The following is a 12612-nucleotide window of genomic DNA, read 5'->3' as shown; positions in this document are numbered from 1 at the left end:
TAGCCTAGTTAACCCCCCAGCCATGTCCCTGGTGGCCTAGTTAACCCCCCCAGTCATGTCCCTGGTAGCCTAGTTAACTCCTCAGTCATGTCCCTGGTAGCCTAGTTAACTCCTCAGTCATGTCCCTGGTGGCCTAGTTAACCCCTCAGTCATGTCCCTGGTGGCCTAGTTAACCCCTCAGTCATGTCCCTGGTAGCCTAGTTAACTCCTCAGTCATGTCCCTGGTAGCCTAGTTAACTCCTCAGTCATGTCCCTGGTGGCCTAGTTAACCCCTCAGTCATGTCCCTGGTAGCCTAGTTAACTCCTCAGTCATGTCCCTCGTGGCCTAGTTAACCCCTCCAGTCATGTCCCTGGTAGCCTAGTTAACTCCTCAGTCATGTCCCTGGTGGCCTAGTTAACTCCTCAGTCATGTCCCGGGTGGCCTAGTTAACTCCACAGTCATGTCCCTGGTGGCCTAGTTAACTCCTCAGTCATGTCCCTGGTGGCCTAGTTAACTCCTCAGTCATGTCCCTGGTGGCCTAGTTAACTCCTCAGTCATGTCCCTGGTGGCCTAGTTAACTCCTCAGTCATGTCCCTGGTGGCCTAGTTAACTCCTCAGTCATGTTCCTGGTGGCCTAGTTAACTCCTCAGTCATGTCCCTGGTGGCCTAGTTAACTCCTCAGTCATGTCCCTGGTGGCCTAGTTAACCCCTCAGTCATGTCCCTGGTGGCCTAGTTAACCCCCCCAGTCATGTCCCTGGTAGCCTAGTTAACCCCTCAGTCATGTCCCTGGTAGCCTAGTTAACCCCCCAGTCATGTCCCTGGTGGCCTAGTTAACCCCCAGTGTCTGCCCCAAATGAAAAAAATAAACATCCCACTCACCTTTCCTCCGCTCCCACGCTGTCCAGGTCCTCTTCTCCCTCCTCTCTTCTGTGCCGGTCTTCTCCTGCAGGCGGGCGCGCAATGAAATGACGTCATCGCGCGCGGCCCGCAGGAGTCAGAAGACGTGCGCTGCTCTGCGCCGCGCTGGTGAGGCAGGAGCCGGCATACAACACATCTTCCTGTGTCTGTGCCAGCTCCTGCCTCACCAGCGCGGCGCACGTCACAGGAGGGCAGGAGTCAGAAGATGTGCACCTCTCTGAGGGGAAGGAGCCGGCGCTCACAGCATCCTCCTGGCAGCTGTCACAGACACAGGAGGATGCCGTGTGTGTCGGCTCCTTCTCCTCCAGAGCGGCGCATGTCACAGGGGAGCCGCGGGCCACATCCGGAGGTGTCAGGGGCCGGATGCGGCCCGCGGGCCGGAGGTTCCCCACCCCTGCTTTAGTGCATAGAGCAGCCCCATGTGCATATATAAAGAAACCGTTGCAGATGGCATGAACCAGGCGGTTATTTGAAAAATGTACTGTGCCACCACAATCTATGTGCCGACACCGAGCAAATAATGTAAAAAAACCCAAACATTTTAGGTAGTGAATTGGTACAATCACTGTTATGCAATGTGGGACAGACAATGCAAAGCAATGTATAGAACCTGCAGGTTTGGTGTAAGTTAGTGGTAAATTTGCTATTTAAAGTGCACCTATCAATATAACATAACTTCTGACATGTCAGAGGTTTGTATTGGTGAAGGTCCGGGTGCTGAGTCTCCCGACAATTGCTAGAATGAAAAGGCAGAAGCGCTCAGAAGCAAGCACTGCTTTATAGCAGTGAGAGCAGAGATGAAGAGGCAGAGTGCCCGTCCCTTTTTTCTAGGGGTTCACCAGGGGTCCCAGCACCCGGACCCTCACCAATACAAACCTCTGACATGTCACTATGACAGCTATTTGATAAATGATAAACAAATGATAAATGCCAGCGGATTCCGTCGCTAGTACCCGCTCGCCTCTCCACCCGTGCCATAGACACCATTTTATGCACAGGCTGATTCCGCTGAAAGAATTGACATGACATTTCTTAGAATGGTGTTTATGGAGCCGGCGGAGAGACGCGGGGCCGTGAGCGGGTACTAGCGATGGAATTTATCAGCGTGGATTCCGTAGTCTGAACCCACCCTAAGGCAATGGTTGAAAATCTACAATAGATTTCAAGCAGCTAAATACACTGCACAGAATCCATAATGGCCTCCCTACATAATCATACCCCGAGGGGTAACAGTGCAGGGGTCAGGCTGGTGAGGTGAGCTGCAGCAGGGAAATTAGGAAACTGTGTGTAGGATCCTTCTGCCTGATCCCATCAGCACAATGGCAGCGCCCCAGAGGTTACACCAGAGCTGGGCTACAGCTAAACTGGTATAGGCCAATGCCCTGCGCAGAGCTCCAGCAACACTGTGATACGTCAGCTGAGATTCCCGTCCAGGAGAGGAGAAAAGGGGCCGATAACTGTGACATCACCGACTCCAGGACACAACAGAGCCTGCAGGACAGCTGAGAGACAGGATTATAATAGAGAGCAACCAAGAAGAACATACAGTCCCATGTAAATCACTCCATAGCTTCCCAACATACAGCCCCATGTAAATCACATCACTCCATAGCTTCCCAACATACAGCCCCATGTAAATCACACCACTCCATAGCTTCCCAACATACAGCCCCATGTAAATCACATCACTCCATAGCTTCCCAACATACAGCCCCATGTAAATCACATCACTCCATAGCTTTCCAACATACAGCCCCATGTCAATCACATCACTCCATAGCTTCCCAACATACAGCCCCATGTAAATCACATCACTCCATAGCTTCCCAACATACAGCCCCATGTCAATCACATCACTCCATAGCTTCCAACATACAGTCCCATGTAAGTCACATCACTCCATAGCTTCCCAACATACAGTCCCATGTAAATCACTCCATAGCTTCCCAACATACAGCCCCATGTAAATCACACCACTCCATAGCTTCCCAACATACAGCCCCATGTAAATCACACCACTCAATAGCTTCCCAACATACAGCCCCATGTAAATCACATCACTCCATAGCTTCCCAACATACAGCCCCATGTAAGTCACATCACTCCATAGCTTCCAACATACAGTCCCATGTAAGTCACATCACTCCATAGCTTCCCAACATACAGTCCCATGTAAATCACTCCATAGCTTCCCAACATACAGCCCCATGTAAATCACATCACTCAATAGCTTCCCAACATACAGCCCCATGTAAATCACTCCATAGCTTACCAACATACAGTCCCATGTAAATCACATCACTCCATAGCTTCCCAACATACAGCCCCATGTAAGTCACATCACTCCATAGCTTCCAACATACAGTCCCATGTAAGTCACATCACTCCATAGCTTCCCAACATACAGTCCCATGTAAATCACTCCATAGCTTCCCAACATACAGCCCCATGTAAATCACATCACTCAATAGCTTCCCAACATACAGCCCCATGTAAATCACTCCATAGCTTACCAACATACAGTCCCATGTAAATCACATCACTCCATAGCTTCCCAACATACAGCCCCATGTAAATCACATCACTCCCTCCCTACAGTCCCATGTAAATCACATCACTCCACTGCTTCCCAACATACACGACCACATGACTGCCTTCCCCCATGTTAGCTCCCTGTGCAGCCCCTCACTCCCCAGCACATACGCAGCTTCTCCAACCTCTTTCAGCTTTTACCCGGCTTCGTCCCTGGTAACGTGACTTAGGTCGCTCACGTGACCGCAGAGAAGCCTTCCTCAGCACGTGACTACATCCGGGGCACACACACACTGTAGTGTAGTCGGGGGATGTCTAGTGTGTCCGGGTGGCGCCGCTGAATGACAGACACAGCGCATCCGGGTCACCGGCGCAGAGGACGAACATGCTGCGGGTGACCGTGTGCTGGGGGCTGCGGAGGACGGCGGGGCTGGGGGTCGGGAGCACGTGCCCCGGTCTCTCGGTCCTCTACCCCAGAGCTGGGTGCCCGCCCGGGAGACAGGTGACGCTGACATTGGAGGGATGGGCGCTGCAGGCTGTGTATGATAGGGGGCGCCACTTGTCACTGTGTGACCGGGGGGTGTATAAGAGGCAGGAGACATAGATGTGTAATGGAGGGAGATCACAGAGCCGGGGAGAGAAGCGCTCAACCACACTCTTCTCCCTGCTATATCCAGTGTGAACAGAACAAGTATTTACAGGTTTTTGGGGATTTTCTTTAACATTTTTATTAGTGGCCAAGATGGCTAAGAAATGTCAGCAGTACTCAGCTGCTGCTGTTCTGACACCACCTGGTCCCCACTGCCCAGCACTGCCTGATCTCTCAGTACTAGGATGTGGGCCAACCACTGGGGGCAGCAGTGAGCCACCTCAGGCAGTGACTGGCACTGGGCATTTCCTTGTGTCTCTTGAGACCACCACAAAGAGCTGTGCAGCAGCCCGGTTGCCATCATACAGCAGCACCAGGCAACATGGCCCAAAGTGTAGCCGACATTAAAGGGAACCAATCGCCTAAAATACCGCTATAAGGCTATTGAAATGTGCTGCAGCAGCGCCCAGCGCACTCCCCAGATGTGCTTTATTGACATCCCTCCCTGCAGTGTATATTCCCCAAACTTACATTATATTCTTGGTGCACTGTATGCAAATCCCCCGCAAGTAGTCATCTGGGCGGTGAGCCGTCGGCATCTAGTCACGGTCACCAGAGCATCCTCTACGTCAATCATGTCTCTCTGGGCGTGGCTCAAACTGAACAATTAGGCTGATGTCATTCAGGGGTGCACCCACATTCTTGCTACATCGGGCATGCACAGTACAGCGGCCCCGATCCATGCTGTACTGCGCAGGTGCAAAATAGCCTTGAACTTGTTGCTGGATATCTGGCAATGAGTTAGAGGCTATCCTGCACCTGCGCAGTACAGCGTCCCTGAATGACGTCAGACTAATTATTAAGTTTGAATCACACCCAGAGGGGCGTGATTGATGTGGAGGGGGGACCAAGACTAGATGCCAACGGGTAACGCCCAGATGACTACTTGCGGGGGATTTGCATACAGCGCACCAATAATATAAAGTAAGTTTGGGAAATATACATTGCAGGGAGGAAAGTTAAAAAAGCGCATCTGGGGAGTGGGCTGGGGGCTGCTGCAGCACATTTCAATGGCGGTATTTTAGGTGGTTGGTTCCCTTTAAGAAAAACATGGTCACAGAGACAATAAAGGTTCTGATTGGTCAGACTCTCAGTATTCGGACCAGGATCGAAAGAATGCGCCTAACCTGTTTACTCACCTGTTCAGGTGGCATATACTTACCTGTCTAGGTGGCATATACTCACTGACCTGTCTAGGTGGCATATACTCACTGGCCTGTCTAGGTGGCATATACTCACTGGCCTGTCTAGGTGGCATATACTCACTGACCAGTCTAGGTGGCATATACTCACTCACCTGTTCAGGTGGCATATACTTACCTGTCTAGGTGGCATATACTCACTCACCAGTCTAGGTGGCATATACTCACTCACCTGTCTAGGTGGCACATACTTACCTGTCTAGGTGGCACATACTCACCTGTTCAGGTGGCATATACTCACTCACCTGTCTAGGTGGCATATACTCACAGCAGGGAGAGGAGGGTATGTTACAGCAGCTGTCTTTCCCCAGGTTCTACTCTTTGTTCTGATGGATGTAAATGTTTGCTGTACCCCTAGGACATGTCAAATGTTTTTATTAGTGACAGGTCGGCTTCGGGCCCCGATTCCCTGGCTGATGACACCCGGTCCCCGCCGCACAGCACCTTGGGGTCTCTAAACACAAGAAAATGCCCAAGAATCTGTTCTTTATTTCGAATTAGTCACAATAAAGTTTATTCCAACTTTACCACAAGCGGTTTCCTCCAATAAATACATTTATTACCAATATTTATGCTAGCTGGGACCCCCAGAAGTACTAGAATAAGGATTCTGGATCTCTTGTTTCTGCCCATCACATGTCCTTGGTGAAACGGAGTTTGGAGCAGAGGTTGCCCATATTTGCTAACACTCATTAAAGTCTATGGGACTGAGCTGTAAAGCTATAAGGGATCTGCTTACAATCCCCGGCTTCTCCTATCAGGCTCTGTCAGGTTTGGGTTTAGCTCATACTAGCAGGTTCCTAGCATGTATCTCTCCCCTAAGGCTAGGTTCACACTGCGTTTTCAGCATCCGTTTAACGGATCCGTTTTTTTTAACGTCCAGAAAAATAGAGTCAGCAACGTTTTTTGGTCCGCCAAAAAAAACGGATCCGTTTTTTTTTATAATGGAAGTCAATGGAAAAACGGATGCACACAAATGAATCCGTTTTTTGCAATCCGTTTTTCATGCGTTTTTTTCAAAAAACGGATGCGTTAAACGGATGCTGAAAACGCAGTGTGAACCTAGCCTTAATGAAATCTTGGGTTTTGCCTTGATATCTGTTCACTAAACATGTCAGCTATGATGGTGTCTATGAGCAGCTTTAGCTAATCATTCCTGATTGTATATGGAACAATGTCAATTCTTCATGTATCTTCCAGCTTTTGCACCCATATGGTGTCCGTTTTTGTGCCCATATATTTATTTTTGGTCATGTCTCTACTACAGGTTTCTGTACCAGATGTGAAGTTTGTTCGTTTTGTCAGCACATCCTCCGCTCCAGAAGACCAGGAGCAGGACAGACTGGTTTATGTTGGGAACCTGGGTACAGCGGTGCTTGGTACGTTCTTATACCATACAGACATGTGATACTACACACATCTCTCTTATTCTGCAGAGTAATTGTAGAAATCTCTTATATAGCAGGGGTGGGGAACCTCGGCCCGCGGGCCACATCGGGCCCCTGAGACCTCCAGATGCGGCCCCCGGCTTTCCTGTCATGTGTGCTGCTCTGGTGGGGGAAGGAGCTGCCATACATAGTATCCTCCTGTGTCTGTGACGGCTGCCAGACACAGGAGGAGGCTGTCTGTGCCGGCTCCTTCCCCACCAGAGCGGTGCACATCTTCTGTCTCCTGCAGGCCGTGCGCGATGACATAATTTCATCATGGCTGCCAGCAGGAGAAGACGGGCACAGACTAGGAAAGAGAGGAGGACCTGGGCAGCATTGGAGTGGAGGAAAGGTGAGTGGGATGTTTATTTTTTTATTTGGGACAGACACTGGAGGCTATCAGGGACATGACTGGGGGGCCATCACTGGGGGGGTAACTATGACCAGCAGAGACATTACTGGGGGGTTAACTATGACTAGCAGGGGCATCACTGGGGGGTTTAATTATGACCAGCAGGGACATCACTGGGGGGTTTAACTATAACCAGCAGGGGCATCACTGGGGGGTTAACTATGATTAGCAGGGGCATCATTGGGGGTTAACTATGACCAGCAGGGACATCACTGGGGGGGTTAACTATAACCAGCAGGGGCATCACTGGGGGGTTAACTATGATTAGCAGGGGCATCATTGGGGGTTAACTATGACCAGCAGGGACATCACTGGGGGGTTAACTATGACTAGCAGGGGCATTACTGGGGGTTAACTATAACTACCAGGGGAATCACTGGGGGGTTAACTAGACTACCAGGGGCATCAATAAGGTGTTAACTACAGTTACCAGTGGCATCACTGGGAGTTAACTGTGACTACCAGGCATCACTTAGGATTCACATCACGTACAAAGGGCATCACAGAGGGTTAACTACAATAGCAGGGGCACTATGGGGAACAATACTTTGCCTTGCCCCAGGTGTTGTGCACCCACGCTACCCCGCTGCCGCGCACAGTCTAACATTCAGGGGCGTAATTAGAAATGGCTTGGCCCCATAGCAAACTTTTGATTGGGCCCCCCCTCCCCCCCGACTGACCACTAAACGGTCAAGTGAAGTCATAACTACATAACTGCTAGCTCTGGTCAGGAGTGCTCGCAGGTAAAGGGACATTTGCAAAACCCAGGAGACCAGCAGGGCCACCCGATGCTGCAAATGATGACGGCTCAGGGGGCCCAGTGTATTGCAGGAGCAGGCCATGGGGCCCCCTGATGCGGCGGGCCCCATAGCAGCCGCTATGGCTGCTATAGTGGTAGTTACGCCCCTGCTAACATTGAGTGTGGCCCTCAACTGATTTTATTAATGCCTGAATGGCCCTTGACCAGTATTTTGTTTAGTGTTTTAGCCAAAATCAGGAGTGGGTCCGAAACACAGACCATGTTGTAGACTGTATAGTTTTCCTCTGCGTCTGTCCCAGCTGAGATTTTGGACGAAATACTGTGTGTGATCCCAGACTAATATGGTGCGTTTACACAGAGAGATTTATCTGACAGATCTTTGAAGCCAAAGCCAGGAACAGACTATAAAAAGAGAACAGGTCAAAAAGGAAAGACTGGATTTCTCCTTTTCAAATCCATTCCTGGCTTTGGCTTCAAAAATCTGTCAGATAATCTGTCTGTGTAAATGCACCATTTTTTTTTTTTTTAATCTTCCTGTGTATCGGCACAGAACATAGTAGGTGGCCTTTGAGAGCGTTGTCAGGGTTAATCTTGGTAACTCTCTCTTTCTGTTTGGTACAGGTGTGAAGTTCTTCTCCTACTCCACCAGCATGATCAGCCTGATTATCCTGCCGATGATCTTTACAAAGTCAGGCATCGGAATAGACAGTCTCCCACTGAAAATAGCCTTCTTTGGCATGGTTGGCTTCTTCACCTTTGTTACTCCTGTTACGTTGCATTATGTGACAAAGGGATATGTAGCTCGCTTATACTACAACAAGGAGAAAGACCTTTACACTGCGGTCACTTACGATGTCTTTCTGCGAGAGAAAAGGACTGAGTTCTCGCCACAGGATGTTGAAGTCCCCGGAGTGAGCAAGATGTTCACAACTTTCTATGCTAAAAAGAAGTCTATGCTGATAAATCCAATGTTATTTCCCAGTTCCAGTGATTACCAACACCTTATGGGCTACGATAGACCCTTCACTTTTAATCCAGATGACCTAGAACCTCCCTCTAAGGAAAAATAAATTACTTTTGTAAGGGGTTTGTTTTCTTATAGGATTACTATAACATTGGTCACGTTGTTCTGCTGCGAGTATGTAACCTTATTCAACTTCACACTGCATGGATTCGCAGTGGATTTAGCTGCAAACTCGCAGCGTAAAATCCGCTGCGAATCCGGTAGCTGTGAAGATACCCTTAGGCTATGTTTATACATGGTTTTGGTTGCAAAATACTGACCAAAAATACCAGGAGTAGATTGAAAACACAGAAAGGCTATGTTCATACACTGTTGTAATTGAGTGGATGGCCGTCATTAAATGGCAAATAATTGCTGTTATTTTAAAACAACGTCCGTTATTTGCCATAAAATGGCAGCCATCCACTTATTTTATTTAGTGTGGGGACATAGCCCGTCTGTGTTTTCAATCCACTCCTGGTTTTGGTTGCAAAATACTGTGTGAACATAACCTAAGGCTGTATATGGAGCCATGTATGGGGCTGTTTTTGAGCTTTAAGGGTGCGTTCACATGTACAGGATCTGCAGCAGATTTGAAGTTGCAGATTTAAAGCAAATCAATCTGGGCCATTTAATTGGCTGCAGATCCTGTACGTGTGAACGCACCCTAAATGATCGGTTTCTGTAGATGATTTGGCTCAGAAAACAGCCCACACTGTGTGGAAACATAGCCACAGGCTTGTTTGACATGGGCGTAACATGGCTGCATTTTCTTGTCTGTATTAGGGTACTATTAGACAAAGTGTTTTTTTAGCTGTAAACCATTGCAAACAAGATTGTTTATCGTTAACCTGAAATAGTTCACTATATTACACAGAACAATTCATTAGTTACGATTGTTACTACACTTGTTCACTTCATCTGATCCCAGGAAAAGGAAAGGTTTGGAATTATACTGAACAATTAGTGAACAAATGTGGAATTACAGCGAACGATTATCAACGATTTTAGGGTCAGATCTAAATGAACAATCGACGTCACACAAATAATTTTTCGATTGTTGCCTGCAATTACACAGGCGATTATCATTTAAATGATATAACGATTTTCCATGCGATAATCGTCCTTTGTAATAGGGCCCTCTATATTCAGGGTTGACCTTAACATCTTTTAAAAAAGGGACATCGACATATAGCACGGCATACTAGCATTGGCCCTTATCACTTGGATGGCCTTATGGTCAACTGGTGATTACATTCAAGCCATTTTTTGCCATTAAATGACGGCCAGCCACTAAATTTCAACAGTGTGTGAACATAGCCTTTCTGTGTATTCAATCCACTCCTGGTTTTGGTTGCAAAATACTGAGCAAAAATACTGTGTGGAAACATAGCCTAAGGGTTCTTCAGGGTCTATTATTTAATGGCAGCCTCAGATTATCTCGAGGTGGATGTAAAATCATGTTACAGATTAAAAGAATGAAAAAAATTTAAAATCATTACATCACAATGAAGAAGGACTGACCAAAACCAGCACACAGGAACTATATTGTACTATTGCAGCAATGTTAAAGACATTATATCAGGATAATTGAACATATGATGACTGGAGGAAAGCAGAAAAAACTTGTTTCAGGCTATGTTCACACAACGTATATTTTTGTAAAACCACGGCCGTTGTACAATGGCTGTGATTTTTACGGAAATATACGTGCTGTTGCTGCCTAGGAATCCCGGCCGGAGCGTATACGCATAGTATAAGCTCCGGCTGGAATCCCTAGTGAAGCCACAAACAACTGACATGTCCGTTTTCTGCGGCCGCTATTCATTGAATAGCGGCCGCAGAAACCCCTATCAGTGCACACTATGGAGTGAGCGAGCGAGCAGCTGCGGGGAGTTCTGATGCAGGTGTGCAGGGATGCGCCCGCATCAGAACTGCGGCTGATGATCTTTTCAGAGACCGGACGGGTCACGGAACGGCCGGTCTCACGTTGTGTGAACATAGCCTCAAGCTATTGCTGGCTTTTAATCTCCAGGAATAAATATGTAATGTGATTAGAAAAAACCCAGATACCAACATGTAACATCTCCAAAATAACATTATTCACAAACAAATCATGGGCATATATATATTTTTAAATAATATAATTTATTGGTGAAAAATAAAATAAAAATTACATAAACATGATAAAAAAATAGAAGTGAAAAATAACATTTACACATTCAGACCCACAGAGCGCAGAAAACAATAGCTGCAACTGGTAATGCAATATGACATCTGATTTAAAGGGGTTATCCAGCGCTGCAAAAACATGGCCACTTTTCCCCCTACTGTTGTCTCCAGTTCAGGTGCGGTCTGCAATTAAAGAAGCAGTTCACTTTTTTTTTTTTTTCGGCCCCCCGGGTAGCCGCTGTCAAGTATACTTACAGAAGATGATCGGTGTCCCACGGTGTAGCTCCGGTCCCGTCCTGCGGTGCCGTTCAAATCGGGCGCGCGCTCACTTCCGCCGGCGCTCTTACTCCTCTTCTCGGCCTTTTAATTTGAACGTCAGAAGTCTTGCGCTTTCATAGCGAATGCATGGAAGCGAGTGACTTCTGGCGTATAATCACTGGTCAGAGAAGAGGACTCGCAGCAGCCGGCGGAAGTGCGCACGCCCGATGTGAACGGCACCGCGGGACAAGAACTGACCTTCGGGAACGGGACACCGATCATCTTCTGTAAGTATACATGACAGCGGCTACCCGGGGGGCCGAAAAAAAAAGTGAACTGCTTCTTTAAGCTCCATTTACTTCAATGGAACTGAGTTTGAAAATCCCACCCAAACTGGAGACAACAGTAGGGGGAAAGTAGCCATGTTTTTGTAGTGCTGGATAACCCCTTTAAATTTTATCTCTCCTGGACGTGAAGTATTTAAGAGAAAATCCCTCTAAGTTTCTTTATTGAGTAGTGTATGGTGGCAGTCTCCACCCTGTCTTGATTTGTGGAGTCTAAACCACAGAGGCCGGACACATCACATGTGTTTCTAAAATGTCTGGATGCACTAGAGATCTTCATTGTATTTAAATTAGTGACATTCTATATGTTCTCGTAGTCTTTTTTTATACTTCTAGTGCATCCAACATAAGACACTCTGCAAAATCTACACCTCACTGGATGAGAATGCATTGAAGAAAACCTAAACCCTAAAAACTTAAAGGGGTAGTCCACAAGAAAAAAAAAATATTTCCAATCAACTGGTCCCAGCTAGTGCCAGAGATTTGTAATCTTAAGTCTTCCAGTACTCTCCAGTACAATCAGATGCTGTATGTCCTGCAGGAAGTGGTGTATACTCTTTAGTCTGGAGAGCAGGAGAGGTTTTCTATTGGGATATGCTACAGCTCTGAACAGTTCCTGTCAGGGACAGAGGTGGCAGCAGGGAGCACTAGGTCAGACTGGAAAGAATACAGCACTTCCTGCAGGACTTGTGGCAGCTGATTGTACTGGAGAGTACTGGAAGACTTAAGATTACAGTTCTTCTGGTGCGGACTAACCTATAGAATGGATGGGGGTGTCCCACTATAGAAAGTCTGCAGCGTTTCTGTTCGGTGTGGCCCTACCCTAAAATGTTTGCACAGAATATGAAAAGTAATAACTAAATCATTTCTAGAATGGCATATCCTGGGAGGAGTATCCCTCTAATAAAAGGAAATGAACATTTACAAAAGAGGAACTTGAATTTTTGTTACATT

General features: G+C 47.4%; 1 protein-coding gene across 2 annotated transcripts; it reads left to right on the top strand.

Moving 5' to 3' along the window:
* The first annotated feature begins 3708 nt into the window (after window positions 1–3708).
* On the top strand, window positions 3709–8968 carry TMEM70 (transmembrane protein 70). Of its 2 annotated transcripts, none has more exons than XM_069959963.1 (3): window positions 3709–3825; window positions 6550–6661; window positions 8503–8968. In XM_069959963.1, the coding sequence occupies exons 1-3, from the start codon at window positions 3817–3819 to the stop codon at window positions 8949–8951; spliced, it is 570 nt and encodes a 189-aa protein (XP_069816064.1). In that variant the 5' UTR covers window positions 3709–3816; the 3' UTR covers window positions 8952–8968. The 2 variants fall into 2 exon arrangements, with proteins under 2 accessions (XP_069816064.1, XP_069816063.1); XM_069959962.1 differs by having other exon boundaries at window positions 3709–3933.
* The last annotated feature ends 3644 nt before the right edge of the window (window positions 8969–12612 follow it).

This window comes from Dendropsophus ebraccatus, chromosome 2 (assembly GCF_027789765.1).
Source record: "Dendropsophus ebraccatus isolate aDenEbr1 chromosome 2, aDenEbr1.pat, whole genome shotgun sequence".
Classification (NCBI taxonomy): Eukaryota; Metazoa; Chordata; class Amphibia; order Anura; family Hylidae; genus Dendropsophus; species Dendropsophus ebraccatus.
Note: the sequence above shows the minus strand (reverse complement) of the source record. Positions and strands in the feature narration are given on the sequence as shown.